The sequence below is a fragment of the Microchirus variegatus genome, assembly GCF_963457635.1.
Source record: "Microchirus variegatus genome assembly, chromosome: 9".
Classification (NCBI taxonomy): Eukaryota; Metazoa; Chordata; class Actinopteri; order Pleuronectiformes; family Soleidae; genus Microchirus; species Microchirus variegatus.
The window spans coordinates 1,270,300-1,296,321 of NC_139810.1; the positions used below are offsets into that span (position 1 = coordinate 1,270,300).

Consider the following 26,022-nt stretch of genomic DNA (forward strand, 5'->3'; position numbering starts at 1 on the left):
AACATAATCCATAATCTGGGCCTAAACTAAGATCATTTTTCTCTATTAACAAATAAAATACTTCATTTGTATCGCACTCGTTTCGCTGCTTTCGACGCCATCTTTGTTATGGCAAAACACGCAATGCATTCTGGGTAGCCCTTGCTCCCAAGGGTGGTCTCTGGAAAATCTCAATATTGAGGGCGATACAGCCCTTAAACTTGGCCTCAACTTAAGTTTTCTGAGAATCAGGACAGAACTTGGACTAGAGGGAGAACATTTTTGAGATTGAGGGTTAAGATTGAAGGAATTTGAATTCACCCTAAGTCTCTTGTCTCCTCTGTCCTTGACTCCTCTCTTGTCTCCTTGTCTCAGGGTAAAGTGCGTCCTCAGGCAGAGACAGACTGTGTTGAACATCTCTCTAATCAGCTCAGACGTCAGCGTCGTCATCGTCGCGTCACAGATTCTCAGCAGCATCGAGCTGCGCTCAGAAGAATCCGTCAACTTCAACAAACTGTGAGATTATTTTAATTATTTAATCATTTTTGTATTTTTGTGTTTTTTGTGTAGTGTTTTTATGTGACAAAAACCTTCTTACATTACATTAAGTTACAAAGTGTTGTGATTTTACAGAAACTTTCTGAAACAAAATTATTTCAGAAATTGTAAAAAGAAAAAAAGTTTTGGAAGAGGATTAAGGACACGGAGGCCAGAAATATGAGTTCTGACTTTGAGAATAAAGTCAGAACTCTGAGTTTAAAGTCAGAATTTTGAGATTAAAGTCAGAATTTTGAGATTAAAGACAGAAATTATGAGAATAAAGTCAGAATTTTGAGATTAAAGTCAGAATTTTGAGATTAAAGTCAGAATTTTGAGATTCAAGTCAGAATTTTGAGAATAAAGTCAGAAATTCTGAGATTAAAGTCAGAATTTTGAGATTAAAGATAGAAATTATGAGAATAAAGTCAGAATTTTGAGATTAAAGTCAGAATTTTGAGATTAAAGTCAGAATTTTGAGATTAAAGTCAGAATTTTGAGAATAAAGACAGACATTCTGAGATTAAAGTCAGAATTTTGAGATTAAAGACAGAAATTATGAGAATAAAGACAGAAATTCTGAGATTAAAGTCAGAATTTGAGATTAAAGTCAGAAATTCTGAGATTAAAGTCAGAAATTCTGAGATTAAAGTCAGAATTTTGAGATTAAAGTCAGAATTTTGAGAATAAAGTCAGAAATTCTGAGATTAAAATCAGAATTTTGAGATTAAAGTCAAAAATCTGAGTTTAAAGTCAGAAATTCTGAGATTAAAGTCAGAATTTTGAGATTGAAGTCAGAATTTTGAGATTAAAGTCAGAATTTCTGGTTTTAAAGAATTCTGTCAGAAGTCAGAACTCAAATATTTGTTTCCTCCGTGGCCCTGATCCTCTTCCGTACATTTTTACCAAAAAAAAACAACATAAATTGTATGTGACTGCAGAAGTTACATAGTGTTGCTTTAAGTCTGATTTTACTGAGCTCAGTTCTGAGTTCACACTGTGAAACAACAGGAGGTGAAATGAAGACCTGATAATGATGGTCTGTGTCTCTGTGTCTCAGCCGGACGTGAAGACCGTCCACAGAGAACACTCTCACAGTCACATGGTCACGTGGACGGGACCCGGGTTCGCTCGCGTCAAAGACGGCGCCGGCCTCGTGTTCGCCATCGACAACGTCCCCCACGCCATGGAGTACGACATCATGATCCGCTACGAGGCCGAGGTCAGTGAGAGGACGAGAGGACGAAGTCTGTGACATGAGGACGCTGTCGGGGTTTAACTGTGTGTGTGTGTGTGTGTGTGTGTGTGTGTGTGTGTGTGTGTGTGTGTGTGTAGTCCACAGAGGACTGGGAGGCCATGGTCAGTATCTCCTCGGTCCACCTGCCGTCCAGTCTCCGCTGTGGAAACCTTCTGCCGACTGAACAGATCTACACTGTGACTCTGCCTCACCGCAGCAGGTAACACTGTGTGTGTGTGTGTGTGTGTGTGTGTGTGTGTGTGTGTGTGTTAATCATTAACCCTGAGTGTGCACGCACACACACACAGAACAGAACAGTGCTGCAGGTGCACCCTTGGTAAATTGTCCTTATATGGACTTCCTGTGTGTTAATCTGTCACATCCTCAGGCTTTGAAACATGCAAACGTGTGTGTGTGTGTTCTTGTGAATACTGAGGACCAGTGAGGGGTTTTTAACCAACAAAGTGAGGTCATTTTTTCAAAGTGCGGACATTTTGTCCGGTCCTCACTTTGTTTTCATTGAAATCACTTCCTGAGGTTGCTATAACATGCTATACTGTGATTTTAACACAGCACACTTTTTGCTCTGGGGCTCCACCTGCAGACATGTTATGGTACTGCACCCAGTAGTTCTTTATAGATGTCATTCATGAAGTAGATGTTTGTGATTGCGGTGATTTATAAAGTGGAAATGCTGGTCCTCAGTATGCAGCAAGTACAAGAGTGTGTGTGTGTGTGTGTGTGTGTGTGTGTGTGTGTGTGTGTGTGTGTGTGTGTGTGTGTGTGTGTATCAGGTGTTGATCTGAGCTCTGTTTTGTTTTCCAAAAAAAAAAAAAAAGTCATCATTCCTTTGTTATCTGTTGAACGTGTTCAGACGTGTGTGTGTACGGTGTGTGTGTGTGTGTGTGTGTGTGTGTGTGTGTGTGTGTGTGTGTGTGTGTGTACAGTGTGTGTCATATTTCTCCTCTATTCTTATTCCAGTGCAAACCTGAGGCACAAAGTAAGTGTCTGTGTTGTGATGACTGAGATGATTCCAGAGTTAAAACAATAAAACACACAAGGTTTTGTCATGGTCTCCTCTGAGGTCTACAGCACTGTGAAGCTCTTAGTGTAGAAGCTTCCATCCTGATCATCAGCAGCAGACTGTGGTCCACAGCAGATCTTTCCACTGCATGGACCGACCCAGAGAAGATGGTGGAGCCACGAAACCTTTGACACGGCCCAACTGTGTCGTACAGGAAGTTCTGACACATCTGTCCTCCATCACCGTCCAGACCTCAGGTCTTCTTCAAGCACTGCCCGTTACTGGACAGCTGATAAAGCTGGAGCATCATCTCCATGTCAGCAACCATGTCAGCATCAATGTTCTTGGGGGTTAAAAACCCACCGTTCGCAAAAAGTCTCCGGTGCTCGTTTTCTTAGTCCTCACTGAGCGATCAAAAAAGGATGTTGAAGATGGATGGAGATAGAGAAGAAGAAGAAGAAGAAGACCACTCATGGATGTTGTGAAGGAGGACATGATGAGGACATGTTGGTGGAGGAGGACACAAGGGAGAGGACAAGACGGAGGCAGATGATCTGCTGTGGTGACCCCTACAGGGAAAAGACAGAAGAAGAAGAACTCATTTTGTTTTTTCCTGCGTCATGTTGTCCTGAAGTTGACCTCTTTGTCAGATCATGAAGGTTATGGAGATCATGGATGATCGTGGAGATCATGGATGATCGTGGATGATTTTGGAGATCATGGATGATTGTGGATGATTGTGGAGATTGTGGAGATCATGGAGATCATGGACGATCTTGGACATCATGGAGCTCATGGGTGATCATGAAGGATCGTGGAGATCATGGATGATTGTGGATGATTGTGGAGATCATGGACAATCATGGACATCATGGAGATCATGGATGATTGTGGATGATCGTGGATGATCGAGGAGATCCTGGATGGTTGTGTAGATTGTGGAGATCATGGACGATCATGGATGATTGTGGAGATCGTGGACGATCATGGATGATCGTGGATGATCGTGGATGATCGTGGATGAATGATCGTGGATGATTGTGGATGATCGTGGAGATCATGGACGATCATGGATGATCATGCACATACTTCACAGAAGAGGAAAAAACACAGCAGACACATCTTCCTACGTGTCGTGGTCATTAGTGAAAGAAAGAAAGAAAGAAAGACGAGAAACAGAAGGAGTGAAAACAGAGAAACATGTGGAGATGATGAGTGAATGAAGCTCTTCCTCTTCCTCTTCTTCACAGATACGTCCAGACGCCGCGACCTTTCTGCTTCGAGCCCAACAACCGATACGTGGTCGCAATCAGGTTCCAGCGACACGGCGTCTCACACCGACATCTGACCGCCTTCATTCTCCTCGACTCGGTCAGTGACTATTATACATATATACACATATATAAATATATTAGGCAGAATTTTTTGACTTGAAATGTCATTTCTTGAGTCACGATTTCTCCCACACCAAACCCCATAGAGAAAATGAGTGATTTTAGCTCACAGGACAACAGGAGCTGCTGGTCCTCTGCTGCCTCGTGTGGTCACTTTGTGTCACTGAGTTAAGTCTAAATTAAATATTTTAAAAGCTGAATTCACTAAAATCAGTCATTGTAAGTTAGTGATGGAGGCAGCAGTGGATCAACAACTCCTGTGAACTCCTGTGTGCTGTGATGTTAAAATCACTGGTTTACTCTATGGACTTTGGTGTGGGAGAGTGAGTGACCTTGGTGTGGGAGAGTGAGTGGTTTAAACAGAGACACAACACTTTAATATGAAGTTGTAAAAAGCTACCACTGTCCTCGGTGAGTGAGTCTTCCTGTGTCAGACCTACACTCTTAGAAATAAGGGTTCCAAAAGTGTTCTTCTACAAGGGCTGAGGTTCTACCTGGAACCATTTGTTTCTGAAAAACCCTTTCCCCGAAGAAAGGGTTTTTCAAGGGTTCTTGGTAACACTAATGGTTCTTGAGAACCATTTTGATCCAGAGAACCCTTTAAAACCCTTCCTGAATAAAGGGTTTTAAAAGGGTTCTTGGTGGAACCCTCCAAAAGGGTTCCAGGTGGAACCTAAGGCTAAAAAGGGTTCTCCTATGAGGACAAGCCTCACTATTTTGATCAAATTTGACATAAATACAAGTAAAGGTCTCACTATTTACATCTTCTCTTCCATATGTTGCTACGCTCTTAGAAATAAGGGTTCCAAAAGGGTTCTTCTACAAGGGCTGAGGTTCTACCTGGAACCATTTGCTTCTGAAAAACCAGAAGAAAGGGTTTTTCAAGGGTTCTTGGTAACACTAATGGTTCCAGTAAGAACTATTTTGATGCAGAGAACCCTTTAAAACCCCTTTCCTGAATAAAGGATTGTAAAAGGGTTCTTTGTGGAACCCTCCAAAAGGGTTTCAGGTAGAACCTTAGGCTAAAAAGTGTTCTCCTATGAGGACAAGCCTCACTATTTTGATCAAAAAGGACTCACTATTTACATCTTCGCTTCCATATGTTGCTACGCTCTTAGAAATAAGGGTTCCAAAAGGGTTCTTCTACAAGGGCTGAGGTTCTACCTGGAACCATTTGCTTCTGAAAAACCAGAAGAAAGTGTTTTTCAAGGGTTCTTGGTAACACTAATGGTTCCAGTAAGAGACATTTTGATCCAGAGAACCCTTTACAAGCCCTTTCACGAATAAAGGGTTTTTAAAGGGTTCTTGGTGGAATCCTCCAAGTAGAACATTTTTATAAAGGTTCCACCTGGAACCAAAAAGGGTTCTCCTATGAGGACAAGCCGAAGAACCTTATATGGTTCTACTTAGCACTTTTATTTCTAAGAGTGTAGTGATTATATGTCAAATAAAACTGAATTATTCCTTTCCCAATCCTGTTTTTTTACCCGACAGCTGGTTTTGATCCCCAAATACACGGAGCTTCCTGGTTTCCTCGGTAACGAGCCGGAGGCGGAGCAACGGCGCGAGGACATGATTCGCTACATGTGTCTGGACTCGTTCATGATCACGCCGATGCCCCCTCTGGCCGAGATGTGCTCCAAACTCATCTGCAGCATCTCGTCCATCATCCACGACGGCGCTCTGCGTACGTACGGGCACATTTAAGATGCTAACGATGCTAACTATGCTAACGATGCTAAAAAATGCTAACACTGTGCTCCTCTGCAGAGTGTCAGTGCGACCCTCAGGGTTCCCTCAGCGGTGAGTGTGAGAGGGTCGGAGGTCAATGTCGCTGCAAAGCTAACGTCATGGGTCAACACTGCGACGCTTGCGTCCCCGGGAGCTTCGGCTTCGGAGCGAGCGGCTGCACCGGTGAGTTTAAGAATATTAATAATGATGATTATACATTAAACACGACACTATTGTTTTAAACATGTGATTCAAATAAAAGTCAGAATCATTCATGTGAAAAGTAAAGTTTCACTCTAAATAATCCAAAAAGAGAGCTTGTCAGGGAACTACGTTGGCCTCCGCAGGCCAGAAAGGAAGTCATGTTTGTGTTTGTTTTGTTTGGGTCTAGATGGATAAAAGTACACAAAAAGGATTCTTCTAATGCTTTTATTTAGCTATTATACATATTTATGGCTGGTTTATTCAAACAGAAAAGCCTCCTGAATGTTACATACTGGACCTTTAAAGTGACATGTTCAAAACAGACTGGAAAAATGAAAAATGAGACGTTATTTAGATGATTTATTCTAGTCCTTGTTATTATACTTACTTTTTAAGTATTTTTTTTTTTAAACAATCTTTATTTAGTTTTCATTTTGATTTTTTTTTTCTGTCTAATGATTTTTCCTGTTTTCTGAGTCATTTTGTTTTTCGTGCACATTTTTTTGTGCACAAGAAAAAAATTACTTGGAAAAACATTTTAAAAAAAAATGACTCTGACGATACACTGAAAAACAAACTCCACCCTCATGTTGAGTGTAATAGAATAATAATATCAAACGATATAATATATAATACATATATATATATAATTTATAAATATAATAAAAACATCTTTCATTTTCAACATATAAGTACTTTATATACTTTATTTGTTATATACCCTTTGTTGTTATGTTTGCCATTTTTAACTCGCACACTAACGGCAAATCCTCCCTCTCCCTGGCTCCTCCTCTTCCTCCTCCCTGGCTCCTCCTCCTCCCTGTCCCTGGCTCCTCCTCCTCAGCCTGTGACTGCCACCCTGAGGGCTCAGTGAGTCATCAGTGTGATGCAGTGACAGGTCAGTGTCAGTGCAGGGGCGGAGCTACAGGACGCAGGTGCTCAGACTGTCAGTCAGGTCAGTGGGGGTTCCCCAGCTGCAGCCCGTGTCAGTGCAACGGTCACGCCGACGTCTGTGACTCCATCACAGGGGATTGTACGGACTGTAGAGACCACACCCACGGACACTTCTGTGAGAGGTGAGCTCTGCCTGCCCCCTGGTGGTTAAAGGTCATTTAGCCACTTGTGTTTTCCATTAAAAGTCAGACTTTTATTCATCAAAAGAGTTGCAAAATGAAGAGAAAAATATAGTCAAGACATTGATGAGATTATAAATAATGATTTTTATTCCAAATAAAACTGTTTTCAGCTGTGCTAACATCATTGCACAAGGGTTTTCAAGGGTTTTCTAATCATCCAATAGCTTTTAACGTGATTAGCAAACACAATGTACCATTAGAAGACTGTTAATGGGCCTCTATACACCTATGTACATATTCTATTAAGAACCAGACGTTTTTACCACATTGACAATGTAAAGACTATTAGTATTTATGATTCATTTCATGTTAGATTTATTGAAAAAAAAAGGGCGTTTCCTTCTCAAATAAAGAAATTTCTCAAAATTATTATTTTTCTCAAAGAAAGAAATCCTCCAAAAAAAAAAATTCAAAATGTTTATTACAGTATTATCTGATTAAAACATGTTTTTCTCAAAATGTAATATTTTTTCTCATTTTTTTAATCTAAAAATAATTTATTTTTCTAAAAATAAATCTCAAAATTATATATTTTTTCTTAAAATTGATTTTTTTTCTCAAAATTGTATTTATTACATTATTATCTTTTTTTTTTTTTTTTAATCTCAAAATTTCATTTTTTTTCTAAATTTTTCGGTCTAAAAATATTTTTCCCCTAAAAATAGTGTTTTTCTAAAAAAAAATTATCAAAATATAAACATTTTTTTTATTTTTTTTTTTATATTTAGAAAAAAATTTTTTTTTTTAACAATTTTTTTATTTTTAGAAAATTGAAATTGAAATTTCTTTTCAAAATGTTATATTCATTGAAAAAAAGTGCTTTTCCTTGAAAAATAAGTACATTTCTAACTGAGCCCAAACTTTTGAACGGTAGTGTTTATTTAAAACCATCTCCCATGAGAACCACACTGACCTCCCTCTCTCTCTCTCTCTCTCTCTCTCTCTCTCTCTCTCTCTCTCTCTCTCTCTCTCTCTCTCGTCTTTATTCCAGTTGTGTCGATGGCTTCTTTGGAAACCCTGTGCTAGGTTCTGGAGGACACTGTCGTCCCTGTCCGTGTCCCGGTGTCCCCGGCTCAGGACACTTTAACGGACACTCGTGTCACGCCGACCAAAGCTCTGATCAGATCATGTGTCACTGCAGACCAGGCTACACTGGTAAACATTAAGAACACACAGATTATTATTATTATTATTATTATTATTATTATTATTATTATTACTGACAGATTATCTTCTTGTTCTCAGGGAGCCGCTGTGACCTCTGCGCTCCCGGTTACCACGGCAACGCAGACCGACCCGGCGGTCAGTGCGTGCCGTGTGAGTGCAGCGGTAACATCGACGCCGACGACCCCGGGTCATGTGACCCCAGGACCGGCCAGTGTCTGAAGTGTCTGTACCACACCGACGGCGCCTCCTGTGGACAGTGTCAGCAGGGTTACTATGGCGACGCGTTAGCGCACGACTGCAGACGTGAGTGAGGACGGCAGACGGTTTAAAGTTTATAACGTATAAGAATATCTGATTTATCTGAAAATATTTACATTTAAGAAGCTGAAAAATCTGAAAAACTTAAACTTAAATTCTTTAAAAATCACTGAAAATAGTTTAAGATTGATTTAGTTATTGATTAATAATCAATTTTTCTAGTTAAGTCCATTTGAAGAGAGTTAGCTGCTAGCTTACCACACACACACACACGTGAGGTAAGTTTATTGGTATTGAGCCATTCTTACATTGGAAATTAAAACAAAATCAATTAAAAAATCAATTATAGAAATTAAAACAATTTAAAATCAAGCAGAATAAATAAAACATTGGAATCTAATTTAAAATTATTAAAATCATTAAAAAGGAAAGTTAAAGTGGTTAGAATTGGGTATAATAAAATCTAAAGTTCAAATATTTACATTTAAGAAGCTGAAAAGCACTTAAATTCTTTAAAAATCGCTCAGAATAGTTGACGAGTGATTAATTAGTAATTGATTAATAATCATTTTTTTGAGTAAAGTCCATTTGAAGAGAGCGTTAGCTGCTAGTTTACCACACACACACACACACACACACATATGGTTTCCATGACTTCAGGGGTTAACAGTTTTAGGTCCCCACAACATTAGTAATACATGGACACACACACACATCTAATAACTTGAGATTCTTGTCCAAAAATGTCTCAATGAAAACAGGACACGAATAAAACAAAGAGCTGGAAATAACTATAAAAAATATTGGCGTCAGTGATGAGCAGAAACATAATAATCCCAGATTAAATAATAATCCCATGTCTTCTTCCTCAGGTTGTACCTGTGTGATTGCGGGCACCGTGTCGTCGTCCTGCACAGACGGACACTGTGACTGTGAGCGTCAGAGCGGCAGCTGCTCGTGCAGACAGAACGTGACGGGACACAACTGTGACCAGTGTGTCCAGAACCACTGGAACTACGGTCAGGAGCGAGGCTGTGAACCGTGCCGCTGTGACCCCCGCCACGCTCAGGGAGACCACTGCAACATGGTGAGTGTCCTACAGACAGTCTCTCTCTTATTTATATATGTATATATATATGTATATTACCACAACATGTAGTTTAACCCTTTTCAAGCTTAAAGTAAACACTACCATTCAAAAGTTAGGGCTCACTTAGAAATGTCTTTATCTTTGAAGAAAAACACCTTTTTTTCAATGAATTTAACAAATTTTGAAAAAGAAATTAAAATTTTGAAAAAAAGAAATTTTGAGAAAATGAAATTTTGAGAAAATGAAATTTTGAGAAAAAATACAATTTTGAGAAATTGCCTTATTTTTTAAGGAAAATCACTTCTTTTAATGAATATAACACATTTCGAAAAAGAAATAAACATTTTGAGAAAAAAAAACACTTTTTAAAAAAAAAACACTTTTGAGAGAAAAAAATAAAATTTTGAGAAGGAAAATTGAAATTTGAGGGGAAAAAAATAATTTTGAGCAATATCCTTATTTTTGAAGGAAAAATACTTTTTTCTCAATGAATTTAACACATTTTGAAAAATGAAAAATACATTTTTGAGAAAAAAAATTACATTTTTGAGAAAAAAATTGCCGTTAGAAGGCTACTGGATGATTAGAAAACCCTTGAAAACCCTTGTGGAATGATGTTAGCACAGCTGAAAACTGTTTTATTTGGAATAAAAATCATTATTTCTAATCTCGTCAATGTCTGGACTATATTTTCTATTCATTTTGCAACTCTTTTGATGAACAAAAGTCTTTTAATGGAAAACACAAAAGTATTGTACAGGTGAGCCCAACACTTTTGAACGGTCATGTTACGTTTGTGATGTGTACAAAGCAGAGAAACAGATCTTTGTGATTACGATAGAACCTCAGGTGTCGTCAGCTTCTCAGTAAACAGTTGAATAACTGACAGATGTGGAGAGAGTGAAAGATATCTTTGAAAAAGGAAGCAGCCATGACATCATGACATCATCATGACATCATCATGACATCACTCTGCTCTGCGTCTTCTCCAGTTCACAGGTCAGTGTCACTGTCGTCCAGGCTTTGGAGGTAAACAGTGCACAGAGTGTGAGCAGTTCCACTGGGGAGATCCACAGCTGCAGTGTCGAGGTAACTGTGTTTATACAACATGAGCTTAATCACATGGTTAAACGACGACCACTGTGTGATCATCACACTTTTGGACTCTATCTCCGGTCATGGGAAACGGTCGTAAACATGATCACACGAGTCCACTTTAGAACCTCACAGTGTCGTTATACTTTAACGTAAGGACCTCAAACTTCATACGTGAGACCAGAGACTCGTCCTGAACACGTCTGCCAAAGATCACCTCACTACAGGAAGTGGAACGCCTAAAACAGGAAGTTAAATGTCACTTTGCCATACATTGAGTCTAGGGCCCTTCCCTGTACATGTCCCAACAGGAAGTCGGCCATTTTAAACAGGAAGTGCCCACTAACTTTGCTCTACGTTGACCGATCTGCACGTTACGTGAAACCAGGAACCCGTCCTGAACATGTCTGCAAAATATGGCCTCCCAACAGGAAGTGGAACGCCCGAAACAGGAAGTTAAATATAACTTTGCCATACATTGACCCATGTGCGCGAAACACGATATGTGAGACAAAGGAACTTCCCTGAACATGTTGAGGGACACGCCCTTGACCCAACAGGAAGTCGGCCATTTTAAACAGGAAGTGCCCACTAACTTTGCTGTACGTTGACCGATCTGCACGTTACGTGAAACCAGGAACCCGTCCTGAACATGTCTGCAAAATATGGCCTCCCAACAGGAAGTGGAACGCCCGAAACAGGAAGTTAAATATAACTTTGCCATACATTGACCCATCTGCACGAAACACGATATGTGAGACAAGGGACCTTTTCTGTACATGTTTAGGGACACGCCTTCGACCCAACAGGAAGTCGGCCATTTTAAACAGGAAGTGCCCACTAACTTGACAAGTGCGACATGGGAACTTCGCCAAACAAGTTTACGGACTTTGCCCGAAAAATCGGCAGCAAGAAGCAGGCACGATTGAAATTTCGCCCAGCGTCACACACACTTTTTCCTCTGTCCTTGTTTTGAATGATTTCTGTTGTGTCATAATAAGATTTCCTGTCTTCTTCTTCAGAGTGTAACTGTCACCCGCTGGGCTCACAGATGTCTCAGTGCGACAGAACCACAGGCGTGTGCGAGTGCCGCGAGGGCGCGGCCGGCCCACGGTGCGACGAGTGCGCCCGAGGCTTCGCCGGCGTCTTTCCCGACTGCGTCCAGTGTCACGCCTGCTTCCAGCTGTGGGACGACGCGCTGTGTCAGATCAAGAGAGACCTGGAGCACGTGCAGTACACGGCGCTGAAGATCCTGGAGGGCGGAGTCACGCCGGGCGTGGACGACTCGCGCATCAGGGAGCTGGAGAAGAAGCTGAAGCAGGTGCAGGACCTGATCGGAGGCGGGGACAGCGACAGGGTTCACAAAGTGATCGGACAGAGCATCGATGACCTCAGGTGAGGACTGGGAAACTGTAACACAGTCGGTTTTAAACATATTCTGTGAATTTGATCATATATATCTCAGAGGAGTATTTGATTAGGGCCACATTTAAAAAAATAATAATAATGATAATAATAAAATAAAATAAATTCAAATAATTTGTTCAAGTTTATTTCCCCCTCTAGGGTGGTTTAAATTTGTTATTTGATTGTATAAACACAGCCTGACCTCCCCAAGCTTTTATTTTGGTACATCCGGTTACCGGCAGTGTGAATTTGCATATTTGCAAAATGCTGTTTTTTCTTTCTTTCATTTTTTTTTAAATAAAATAAATAGAAAATAAATATTCTGAAATTAAAGTCAGATTTCTGACATTTTTTCTGACATTCAGAATTCATGCTGTTTTTTTATTTTGAGAATTTAGCATTTAGATTTAACATTTAGATTTAGCATTTAGATTCTTAGAAATCAAAAATTATGAGAAAAAAATGGAAAAAATTTGAGAAAAAAATTGAACGATTTAGAGAATTGTTTTTACAAATTTTGAGAAAAAAATTACACATTTTGAGAAAAAAAATGACACATTTTGAGAAAAAAATTGAAAAATTTAGCATTTAGATTTAACATTTATATTCCGCATTTAGATTTTTATTTTTTATTCAGATTAAACATTGATATTATATTTTCACAAGAGAAGTAAATATCACAACATTCACAAATATTGCTGTAAATTCAGAAAGAAAGAATTCTGACTTTCTTTCTTTCTTTTGCATTTGGCTCGAAAAAAAAATTCTGAAATTAAAGTCAGAATTCTGAATTTTTTCTCGGAATTCGTGCTGTTTTTTTGTTTGTTTGTTTACATGTGGCCCTAATACTAGAATATATATATATATAATATATAACTGGAAAAGCACTCGGAGTGCACAGACCTTCGCCAAGGCAGCTCAGTGCCTACAAAATACACCCAGCCGTCGCACAGCGGTCAATAATAGCTAATACTCTTCCATAATATCATTATTTAAAACTTTATTAGTATTTGACAGACTCCATTTTGTCGAGTACTCTAAATAAATGTGTTGTTAACAGATACAAAGTTCATCAATGGTCTAAAATGACTTTATAGGACTAATATCGTTCATTCTCCAGCTGAAAACCTCTCAATATTCATGTTGATAAAAACACATGTGATCCAGGGCTGAGATCGCACTGACTGACGGGCGCCTGATGGGCGTCGCCCGCGAGATGAACGCGACGGCGGGAGAAGACGAGACGCTGAGACGTTCTCTGGAGGTTCTGGAGAGAGAGCTGAGGGACATCAACACCACGTTAGCTCACAAACAGCAGCTGATCAACAACGTCCTCACCTCAGGGTTCGCAGGTAAAACTTTAAAGAGATGGAAAACGACACAAAGTTTCATGATGGAACGTAAAATCAAGCTGAGTCGTTGTTGTTAAACTACGCCCCCTGCTGACAAACACAAGAATCACCAAATAAAATCCACATCTATCAATCCTATGTACATATTCCATTAAAAACCAGTCGTTACATTAACAATGTATAGAGTGTATTTATGATTAATTTAATGTTAGATTCATTGAAAAAAAGAGCTTTTCCTTAAAAAATAAGGACATTTTTTTCTCATTATTAAAAAAAAAAAGAATCTCAAAATTAAAAAAAAAAATTCTCAAAATGTTTATTTTAATCTCAAGATTAATTTTTTTACCTCCATATTTAATGTTTATTTATTTATTATTTTTTCAAAAAAAAAGATTTTGTATAACATTTTTGTTTTTTTCATAGCAAATTTTTTTTTTTTCTCAAAATTGAATTATCTTCTCAAAATTGTATTTTTTTTCTCAAAATGTTTTTTTTTTTCGCACTTTTTATTTCTTTCTCATTTTTTCCCCTCAAAATGTGTTTTATTCATTGTAAAAAAAAAGTGTTTTCCCTTCAAAAATAAGGAATTTCTAAGTCCAAACTTTTGAAAGGTAGTGTAGATATTATTTTGTGAAGCTTTGAAAAACTCAGGTCGTCGTCACAGTGAGCCAGCAGGGGGCGTGTAAAACTCACTTCACCAATGTCCCTGTGTGCTCACAGATCAGTTTGAGAAGGTGAAGAAGTCTTACCAGGAGTCCGTGGAGGCCGAGCAGAAGTGTAACGCCTCGGTGTCGGGTCGACTCAGTCCGGTGGAACAGTCCAAAGAAACCCGAACTCTCACCGAGGATCTGCTCAACGCCAGCAAAGACAAGTTCCTCCGCGCTGTGGTCGCTCAGAACAAGACTCTGGAGGAGCTGCAGCAGAAATCTGAGCATCTGGACGACAAAGTCCAACACCTGAGCGACAAGGTGAGGCTCAGTCATGTCTTCACTGTCAGGTGACGGCATACGAAACATGTGGTGACATCTAGTGGTCACGTTTATGATCGTTGCTGATGACAATGTTTCTGTGTTTTAAAATAAATACACACTTCTCAGTTTTCTTAAAAGCAAATTAAGAGAGTTGATAAGCATAATAAATGGTAAAGCTGTAAAATCAGTTTTTTCAAAAACAAGTTTTTTTCTCAAAATTTAAAGGATTTTCTCAAAATTTAAAGTTTTTTTCTCAAAATTTAAAGTTTTTTTCTCAAAATTTAATTTAAAAAATTCTCAAAATTTCATTTTTTTCTCAAAATTTCATTTTCTTCTCAAAATTTCATTTTTTTCTCAAAATTTCATTTTTTTCTCAAAATTTCATTTTTTTCTCAAAATTTCATTTTTTTCTCAAAATTTCATTTTTTTCTCAAAAAAATGTTTTCTCAATGTTTTTTTATTTTTTTTTCTAAAAAAAAAAAATTCTCAAATGTTTTTTTTCAAATTTTCTTTCCTCAAATTGTAATTTTTTTCCTCAAATGTTTAATTTCTTTCTCAAAATGTGTTATATTCATTGAAAAAAAGTGGTTCTCCTTCAAAAATACGGACATTTCTAAGTGTAATATGGAGGATAAATGAGGTGTAAACACTGACTCCTCCTCCTGCCTTCAGGTCTGTGGAGGTCACAGTGACATCACAGGAAACAGCACGTGTCCTGACAGTCAGTGTGGAGGCGCCGGTTGCCGTGACGATCAGGGCGAGCTCGTGTGCGGAGGAGACGGCTGCAGCGGGACGGCGAGCGCCGCGGCGGACGCCCTGAACCGCGCCAAGAACCTGACGGAGAGTCTGAGCGCCGCCAACGAGGAGCTGCAGGGCGTGGCCAAGAAGGTGAGGAGGGTTCACACACAGGAAGTCAGGGAGGGAGAGACAGGAAGTGTCCTACCACAATAAAAGGTAACCCGTGTCGTTGCAGCTCCAGGACGTGGCCTCGCTGACTCTGGACGTGAAGAACAAGGCGATGAAGACGCTGCAGAAAGCTCAGAAAAAGAAGGAACACTTTGAGAACAACAACAAGAAGCTGAAGGACTTTATCAAGAAGATCAGAGATTTTCTCACTGGTTTGTTCATCTTTATTTTTTTAACATAAAAACAATGACACCAGATTACATCTATGATCTCTGCAGCTTTATTCATCAGCCTCTTTAGACAGGAAACTGAAGTTTGTAAACCGCTCACTCCTCCACACCAAAGTCCATAGAGAAAACCAGTGATTTTAGCTCACAGGGACTCTGAAGACAGGTGTGCTGTGATGGTAAAATCACTGATTTTCTCTGTGGGCTTTGGTGTGGAGGAGTGAGTGGTTTACAAAGTGACACAAACGTCAGTTAGCAGTAAGAAAAGGCCGTTTAACGCCAAAATAAAGCTGCAGTAGTGTGTGCACAATACTGTTTGAAAGTCTGGGTTCACCTATACAATTTGTTTGTGTTTTCCTTCTAAAATAAGAAAATTTCAAAAAAAAATTTTTTTCTCAAACTTTACTTTTTTTTTCCTCTAAAATGTTCAAAAAAATGTTTTAATTTTCTCATCAACATTTTATTTTTTTTGCCTCAAAATTTAAATATATTTTTCAACATTTTTTGTTTTTTTCCTAAATTTTTTAAAATTACTTCTCAATATTTGTTATATTCATTGGAAAAAGAGTGTTTTCTTCAAAAATAAGGACGAATTAAAATTTAAAAAAAAATCTTTCTCAAAATTTGATTACATTTTCTCAAAATTTAATTAAATTTTCTCTAATTTTTAATTTTTTTCTGAAATTTTGTTATATTCATTGGGGAAAAAAAGAGCCTTTCCTTCAAAGTGAAGGGTAGCGTACGTCTGTTTTCCCTTGTGTATGTTGTATATGTACATGTATATGTATATGTATATGTATAGGTACTATATATATATATGAGTTAGTACAGTATTTTGTACATGTATGTAAATGAGTTAGTACAGTATGTTGTATATGTATATGTATATGTATATATATATATATATGAGTCATTACAGTATGTTGTACATCCTGACTGTGTCTTGCTCTTGCTGCAGAGGAGGGAGCTGACCCAGAGAGCATTGAGAAAGTGGCTCTTCACGTGTTGTCCATCAAGCTTCCTGTCAACAGGACCACTATCGACAGCATGGTGGCTCAGATCAAAGGTCACCTGTCCAACCTCACCGACGTCGGCGACATCATCGACCAAACGTCGGGGCACGTCGCCAAAGCCAAGGAGCTGCTGGAGAAAGCCAGAGAAGCCAAGTAAGAGAACGTCAATCGGTGATTTAACAGCACAGAGGTGGACTCACTGCTGCTAACCCTAACCCTCCATCAACACATTTATCTAACGTTAGGGTTAGGGTTAGGGTTACGGGTTAACCCTTACCCTAACCCCTTTAACCCTAACCCGGGGTAACCCTTACCCTAACTCCTGCACCAAAGTCCGAGAGTTTTTACCCTCACTGCACACAGGAAGTGTCGATCCTCTCCTCTGTGTGTAGCTTTAAATGTGTTGTTTTGTGATTTTGGTGTTTGAAATGTTGCGTTTGGATTTAGAAAAAGTTCTGAAAGGGTTTTTCAGAAGCAAATGGTTCCAGGTAGAACCTCAGTCCATGTAGAAGAACACTTTTGGAACCCTTATTTCTAAGAGTGTAGACTCTTAGAAATAAAAGTGCTTAGAAGAACCATATAAGGTTCTTCGGCCTGTTCTCATAGGAGAACCCTTTTTGGCCCCAGGTAGAACCTTTTTATAAAGGTTCCACCTGGAACCCTTTTAAAACCCTTTATTCAGGAAAGGGGTTTTAAAGGGTTCTTTGAATCAAAATGGTTCTTACTGGAACCATTAGTGTTACCAAGAACCCTTGAAAAACCCTTTCTTCAGGTTTTTCAAAAGCAAATGGTTCCAGGTAGAACCTCAGCCCATGTAGAAGAACACTTTTGGAACCCTTATTTCTAAGAGTGTAGACTCTTAGAAATAAAAGTGCTAAGTAGAACCATATAAGGTTCTTTGGCTTGTCCTCATAGGAGAACCCTTTTTGGCTCCAGGCAGAACCTTTTTTATAAAGGTTCAACCTGGAACCCTTTTGGAGGGTTCCACCATGAACCCTTTTAAAACCCTTTATTCAGAAAAGGGGTTCAAAATGGTTCTTACTGGAACCATTAGTGTTACCAAGAACCCTTGAAAAACCCTTTCTTTGGGTTTTTCAGAAGCGATAGTTCCAGGTAGAACCTCAGCCCTTGTAGAAGAACCCTTTTGGAACCCTTATTTCTAAGAGTGTAGCAACATATGGAAGAGAAGATGTAAAAAGTGAGACCTTTACTTGTATTTATGTCAAATTGGATCATACTTGAGTAGAATATTTCAGTACACTCTTAGAAATAAAAGTGCTCAGTAGAACCATATAAGGTTCTTCGGCTTGTCCTCATAGGAGAACCATTTTTATTCTTAGGTTCTACCTGGAACCTTTTTGGAGGGTTCCACCAAGAACCCTTTTAAAACCCTTTATTCAGGAAAGGGGTTTTAAAGGGTTCTCTGGATCCAAATGGTTCTTACTGGAACCATTAGTGTTACCAAGAACCCTTGAAAAAGCCTTTCTTCAGGAAAGGGTTTATCAGAAGCAAATGGTTCCAGGTAGAACCTCAGCCCTTGTAGAAGAACCCTTTTGGAACCCTTATTTCTAAGAGTGTATGAGCTAAAAACGCTGATTTTCTCTATGGACTTTGGTGCAGGAGAGTGATCGGTTTGCAAACTTCAGTTTTCAGTCAGAAAACTGAACTGTTGGTTCAGTAGGTTCCCTTGGTTAAAGTTGACTAACTTTCTTCACGGTGCAGGAGTCGAGCAGAGCGAGTGAACCACGCGTCCAACGACACCAAGCAGGCGCTGGACGAGGCCGGGAACGCCGTGAAGGAAGCGAGAGAAGCTCTGACCGACGCCCAGAATAATCTCAACAGAACACGGAAGGCGACCGCTAAAGTACGACCACGTGACCGTCTGCAGAACTCTGGATTAAACGCTGGGTTTTTTTTAATTTTTTTTTAGTTCTTTGTTAACATGTGACTTCCTGTCAGGTGGAGGAGAAGCTGGGGCAGCTGGGAGATAAACAGATGGACGTGATGATGCGGTTGCAGAACCTCTCTGCGGGGCTGGAGGCTCTGAAGAACAAGACGCAGACGAACAGACTCATGGCCGCGGACGCCAGAGCACAGGCCGACAACGCCACTCAGCTCACGTCGTCACTGGAGAAGGTTTGGACCAGTTTTTCATTTTAAAAGCTCACATAGAACCGATGTTCCAGTTAACGCTGTTTGTTTGGTGCGTATTTTTATTACCCTGAAGTCTGGAAACTGCTGAGAACGCTGGGTTTTATTGTATTTTCGGGTTCTGCAAGAGGGTCTGAAAAAGCCTGGAATCGGAATCTACAAGGGCTGAGGTTCTACCTGGAACCATTTGCTTCTGAAAGACCCTTTCCCAAAGAAAGGGTGAAATACCAAGGGTTCTTGGTAACACTAATGGTTCCAGTAAGAACCATTTTGATCCAGAGAAAAAAAAAGGTTCTACTTGGAGCCAAAAAGGGTTCTCCTATGAGGACAAGCCAAATAACCTTATATGGTTCTACTTAGCACCTTTATTTTTAGGAGTCTACACTCTTAGAAATAAGGGTTCCAAAAGTGTTCTTCTACTTGGGCTGAGGTTCTACCAGGAACCATTTGCTTCTGAAAAACCAGAATAAAGGGTTTTTCAAGGGTTCTTGGTAACATTAATGGTTCCAGTAAGAACCATTTTAAAACCCTTTTCTGAATAAAGGGTTTTAAAATGCTTCTTGGTGGAACCCTCCAAAAGGGTTCCAGGTGGAACCTTTATAAAAAGGTTCTACTTGGAACCAAAAGGGTTCTCCTTTGAGGACAAGCCAAAGAACCTTATATGGTTCTACTTAGCACTTTTATTTCTAAGAGTGTTGTAATAAAGGCACATTTACTTTGCGCTTATTTCGTCAGTTATAGTGCACCAAGTACACTCTTAGAAATAAGGGTTCCAAAAGGGTCCTTCTACAAGGGCTGAGGTTCTACTTGGAACCATTTGCTTCTGAAAAACCCTTTCCCGAAGAAAGGGTTTTTCAAGGGTTCTTGGTAACAGGAATGGTTACAGTAAGAACCATTTTGATCCAGAGAACCCTTTAAAAAACCTTTCCTGAATAAAGGGTTTTAAAAGGGTTCTTGGTGGAACCCTCCAAAAGGATCCCTGGTGGAACCTTTATAAAAAGGTCCTACCTGGAGCCAAAAAGGGTTCTCCTATGAGGACAAGCCGAAGAACCTTATATGGTTCTACTTAGCACTTTTATTTCTAAGAGCGTACATAGAACCACAGAAGAAGAAGAAGAACGTCCGTTGTGGAGGGGTCTCACTCACTTGCGTCTTCTGACTCCGGGTCAAAGGTCATGACCGAGCCATTTTTAAACATTGTTAAAACAATGTTTTGATAGAGATTTTTGGCTCGTTTGCAGCAACCGGGAGGTTTTTGAGCCCTTTTGATGTAAGTAGACCTCCATAACTCACATATATGTGTCACTATGGGAGCTTTAAGGAAAAATGTATATACCGTACGTTTTACCATAATAGTAATGCTGTGTTTCCTCCTCTCACAGAGCCTGAACCACACAGAAGAACGGTACCGAGAGCTGAGGAAAAAGATGGATTCTCTGGGCGGAGAATCTGGAGATCTGAACAGCATCAACCAGAAGGCCATGAACATCAAGAAGGAGGCGGACGACCTCCTCAACAAAGCCACGGACGGCATTAAACAACTGGAGAGTGAGTACATCAAGCTACTAAAGCAAGAAACAGCAGCAGAACCTGCTTTATTTCAACAATTAGACCAGAAAATTGACGTTTGTTTGCCGCTCACTCTCTCACACCAAAGACCAGAGAGAAAATCAGCATTTTTAGCTCACAGGGACACAGCAGCTGCTGGTCTTCTGCTGCCTCGTGTGGTTAATTAATGTCACTGAGGAAACTCCAAAAGACGGATTTTAAACCGCAAAGTTCTAAAAGAACACATTTGAACAGACGTATGGAGGCAGCAGTGGATCAACAAAGGATTTTCTCCGTCATTAAACGTCATACTATACTATGTCGTTCAAAATTTGACCATTTAAAAAAAAAAATGTTTTGGTCCAAAATTTGTAAAAAAAAAACGTCATACTATACTATGTTGTCCAAAATTTTATAATTTTCTTTGATAATTTTTTGGTCCAAAATTTGCCAAAACGTCATACTATACTATGTTGTTCAAAATTTGACCGTTTAAAAAAAAAAATAATTGGTCCGAAATGTGTAAAAAAAAACAAAAAACATCATACTATGCTATGTCGTCCAAAATTTGACAATTAAAAAAAAAAAAAAAAAAATGTTGGTCCAAAATTTAACAAAAACGTCATACTATACTTTGTCGTCCAAAATTTGACAATTTTTTTGAAAAAATGTTGACAAAAACGTCATACTATGCTATGTTGTCCAAAATGTGACCTTTTTTTGGTCCAAAATTTGACGAAAACGTCATACTGTGCTATGTCGTCCAAAATTTTACCATTTTTTTAAAAAGAAAATTTGGTCCAAAATTTGACGAAAACATACTATGCTATGTCGTCCAAAATTTTAAAAATAAAATAAATATGTTGGTCCAAATTTGAATTTTTTTTAAAAAAGACATTTGGTCCAAATTTGGCTCCAGCTCAATTGAATCGTGGCTTTGAACTCCTGAGTGTTGTGACCTAAAATCGCTGATTTTCTCTGTGGGCTTTGGTGTGGGAGAGTGAGTGCTTCAGATTGTGGGAAAAGGGCACCGCACACTTTTGCAAAGTGGTTAAAATCAGTGTTTTCCCTCTCCACGGAGAGTGAACATCAGCCCACACCTGAACTCACTGACTCTGACCTGTGAACTCACAGAACTGGAGAAGAAGTTAAAGAGTAACGAGCGGCGGATGCAGCGGCAGCACGTGGAGCTGGAGGAGCTGAGACAGAACGCCACCATGGTGCGAGACGACATCCGCGATCAGGTGCAGAAGTACAGTAACTGTGTGTGAGGACCACCACAGACGACCACAGACGACCACAGACGTGGACAAATCTGACAACAACAACAACAGCAGCTCTCTGAAATCACTGTGTTTACATGCACACTAAAAAAACAATTACTGGCAATAATCGGGTAACTGGAATAAACCGTTTAAGGTGTAGACATGTCTCGAAAAAAATCAGATCATTGACAAAAAACTTGGTGTGTTATTAATAATAATAACAACAATAATAATAATAATATATATATAATAATATTATTATTAAATTAAATTGGTTTATTCTGTTTACATGAGCACTTGATTAACCAGATAACAACAAAAACCTGATAATAATTGTTTTTTTAGTGTGCATGTACACACTGACAGTTGATCAAAGTCATTGGCCAATTCAAAGCTCTACACTGTGCTACGTGAGCGCCCTCTGGTGGAGGAAAATCAGAACTAGTCTTCTACTGTTTGTATCAAGGTTATTGTGACCGGAGATGTGATGTGACCATCGCTGATGTGACCATCGCTTAAATATTCCACTTGTGTTTGATCAATTCAGAGAATGTTCACAGAGAAGCTGGGAATACACACGGCAAAAATATTTTTTGGTCCAAAATTTGACAAAAACGTCATACTATGCTATGTCGTTCAAAATTTGACAATTAAAAAATAATTATAATAATTTGGTCCAAAATTTGACAAAACTGTCGTACTATGCTATGGCGTCCAAAATTTGACAATTTTCTTTTCAAAAGAAATTTGCTCCAAAATTTGACAAAAACATCATACTATGTATGCTATGTCGTTCAAAATTTGACAATTAAAAAAAAATTATAATAATTTGGTCCAAAATCTGACAAAAACGTCATACTATGCCATGTCCAAAATGTGACAATTTTTTTCAAAAAAAATTTTGTTTCGAAATTTGACAAAAACGTCATACTATGCTATGTCGTCCAAAATTTTACTTTTTTTTTTTCAAAAGAAATTTTGGTCCAAAATTTTATAAACCGTCATACTATGCTATGGCGTCCAAAATTTTGCTTATTTTTTTCAAAAAAATTATTGGTCCAAAATTTGACAAAAACGTCATACTATGCTATGGCGTCCAAAATGTTAAAAACATTTTCAAAAAAATTTGGTCCAAAATTTGACAAAAATGTCTTACTATGCTATGGCATCAAAAAAAAAAAAAAAAAAAAAAATTAAATTAAAATTTGGTCCAAAATTTGACAAAACCGTCATACTATACTATGTCGTCCAAAATTTTACATTTCTTTTGAAAAGAAATTTGGTCCAAATTTGGCTCCAGCTCCTCCACTATGAGCGTCATATGGACGATAAAGAGTGAGTTGAGGCTTTGAATCGCGTCAACACTTCGTACTTCTGTCAATGTTCAGTTTGTTAGCGAACCAACAGATTTGTCCACATCTGTACGACATCATTGATGCTGCTCTGGTGCCTTTAATCCTTTCCATTTCTATGTTTATTACCCATCAAGTGTTATATCAGCTTTCCATATCACCTGTACTGTACCAACCACTCAGCGTTTGTGTCTTTAACTTATCACAATAAGTGGCTTTTGTTTTGTTTGTCATTGTTCACACACCGTGATGACTGATTTCATGAATGATAATAATGATAAACGAGAAGAAATATATGACTGTATGTTATCAGAAAAAGTTATTATTTTTGACCAAAAGGTTTTTGTGTGTTTGACCACTTTGGTATTTTACATTATGAAACACACTTTGACTGATTTTGAATGACACGTGTTTACTTTTATTATACGATTAAATATGTATAAATACACACACAGGGAGAATTTAATCCGAGTTGTGATGATGGAGACAAATAAATGTAATCCAGTTCATGTCAATTCATGTGTTTTGTGTGTGTATTTTTGGATTTTATGTCAAATATACCAGAGATTTCAAACACGCCACTTCATATTAAGTCATTTCTTTTGATGTTTTTTTGAATTCTTAAGATTTATTTTACGCTTATATTGTGAACTATTTATCGCTCCGTATCAAAAACACACTTTTATTTTGAATTGAAGTGAAAAACCATCAGAAATGTTATTTTGATTTTTTTTTTTTTTTTTTTTAAAACAACAATGTATATTTATTATAGTTATAGTTGTATTGTATATATACAGTATATCATATTTTCTACAGAGTTTAACGTCTTAGACGGGTTACACAGCTTTTTTGGAAACTTACAGAAAAAAAATATTTAAAATTTAAAAACAATAACATTATACAGAGCCCCGTTATGGAAGCGTATTGCATTCACTTAAAAAAAAAACAAAAAAACTCAGTAATTAATTTTCGGTTAGATTTTTTTTGAATATTTTTTTCCCTGTTTTTCTGTCTAATTTTTTTTCATGATTTTCTGAGTATTTTGTTTTTCGTACACTTTTTTTCCCCCTGTTTTTTGGAGTAATTTTGTTTTCTGTTTTTTTGTGCAAATTTTTTTCGCCTGTTTTTCAGAGTAATTTTTTTTCTGAATTATCGAGAACCTCCAACCTGCAAGTGACTCCCGTACACCTATGGTGCACGATTTGCACAAAAAACAGAAAGAAAAAAATTACTAAGAAAAACAGAAAAAAAAATTACTCAGAAAAACAGAAAAAAAAAAATATTCAAAAAATCAAACCAAAAATTATTATTAATAAAATAAATTAAAAAAATTCAAGTGAATGCAATATGCTTCCGTACCCCGGACATGACATGGTCAAAAAAAATTATATTGTTAATCTCAAAATAATAGTTTGTGGCCACAAAATACTATTTTGAGATTTACAATAAATGTTTTTGTTTACATTATATAACATTACATTATATAACATTATATAATACATTAATAAATTGTGATAATACATCTTTGTGTGGTTGTTAGATGTGTTTATTTGCGGTTTTACGGTAATAAAGCAGTAACTGCTCCTAATCCAACATGGCTGCCGCTTAACGAAGACGAAGAAGAAGAAGAAGAACTCACCTTTTCTGACCGGAAATGAAACCGCTGACTCACCGTCACCGAACTCCATAGAGAAAATCGTCGATTTTCCGCGTCAGAAAACGTCCGTTAATGCTCCTGTTCTCTCTCCGCGAGTAAGTTCAAATGTCTTATTTTACCACTTCCGGTGTTTCATATTGTGTGTTTAAATATACCGGAGTGACACAAAGCCTTCAAACACGGCAGCAGTTGACCGACAGTGACTGTGTTAATACCAGGTAAAAAAAAAAACGTCAATTCTTTTCTGTGGACTTTGGTGTGGGAGAACGAGAGACATTTTCCCGTCAGAAACGTTTGTTGCGACAATAAGAAAGCAGCAAACACATTCTTAAGGTTTCGTAAGATTTAACCTGGAGTTGATTTCATTAACGTGAGCCCTGCGTTAAGTGGCTAAAATCAGTTTTAAATGAGTGTAGTCGATGGCGGCCATGTTTTCAGTGACAGTGAGTGAACAGCAGAGGGCGCTCTAAGCTCAGGAACCACACTTTAGAAAACATGAACTTTCACTTTATTATTGTGTGTGTATATATATATATATACGTATACATATATATATATATATATGTATATATGTATGTATATAGATATATGTATATATATTTATGTATGTATATATATGTATGTATGTATATATATATATATGTATATATATATGTATGTATGTAAACATGTATATATGTATATATATGTATGTATGTATATATATATGTATATATATGTATGTATATATACGTATATATATGTATGTATATATACGTATATATATATACGTATGTATATGTATATATATATATATATGTGTGTATATATGTACATATATGTGTGTATATATATATATGTATATGTATATATATTTGTATATATACATATATATATATATATATTATTGTAAGGCAAGTTTAAGACTAGAATTAGAATTGAAGCATTACATTAAAACCACTGGAATTAAAATGCAATGGAAACAGAATCATGGATGTTGTGATATAAGAGGTTTAGCAGACAATTGCATTGTATAATTATATATATATATGTACTGTATACACACACACACACACACATATATATATACATATATATATATACTGCATTGTAAATAAATGTTGTTATTTCTTCATGAAACAACAGGAAAAGGTATAATCTCTATTACAGGGTTACAGAAAACGTCATCAATCAGCTAATTTGTAAAAACACCAAATAAAAAACATGAAAAGTGACCGTGATGAAGTTGTTCTGAAAAAGAAATGGTGCACTTGTTACTCGGCAACAGCCAAAGACATTAAACGTCTTGTAATAATGAAGAAAAGAGGAAAACAATAGACTC

General features: G+C 37.8%; 1 protein-coding gene across 1 annotated transcript in view; it reads left to right on the plus strand.

Annotated features, from left to right (window-relative positions):
- lamb2l (laminin, beta 2-like) overlaps positions 1–21,698 on the plus strand; it is a gene marked incomplete at both ends in the record, with an annotated part of 51,727 nt that extends 30,029 nt beyond the window's left edge. Inside the window, 21 exons of the mRNA XM_083894962.1 lie at positions 355–495; positions 1,577–1,738; positions 1,852–1,973; positions 4,028–4,148; positions 5,666–5,858; positions 5,942–6,085; positions 6,951–7,182; positions 8,234–8,397; positions 8,488–8,712; positions 9,540–9,754; positions 10,750–10,846; positions 11,875–12,247; positions 13,427–13,611; positions 14,332–14,579; positions 15,255–15,470; positions 15,556–15,700; positions 16,674–16,881; positions 18,451–18,592; positions 18,688–18,864; positions 20,262–20,427; positions 21,562–21,698. Coding sequence (XP_083751088.1) covers positions 355–495; positions 1,577–1,738; positions 1,852–1,973; positions 4,028–4,148; positions 5,666–5,858; positions 5,942–6,085; positions 6,951–7,182; positions 8,234–8,397; positions 8,488–8,712; positions 9,540–9,754; positions 10,750–10,846; positions 11,875–12,247; positions 13,427–13,611; positions 14,332–14,579; positions 15,255–15,470; positions 15,556–15,700; positions 16,674–16,881; positions 18,451–18,592; positions 18,688–18,864; positions 20,262–20,427; positions 21,562–21,698 — 3,813 coding nt within the window. The remainder of the gene's footprint in view (positions 1–354; positions 496–1,576; positions 1,739–1,851; positions 1,974–4,027; positions 4,149–5,665; positions 5,859–5,941; positions 6,086–6,950; positions 7,183–8,233; positions 8,398–8,487; positions 8,713–9,539; positions 9,755–10,749; positions 10,847–11,874; positions 12,248–13,426; positions 13,612–14,331; positions 14,580–15,254; positions 15,471–15,555; positions 15,701–16,673; positions 16,882–18,450; positions 18,593–18,687; positions 18,865–20,261; positions 20,428–21,561) is intronic.
- Between the last annotated feature and the right edge of the window lie 4,324 nt (positions 21,699–26,022).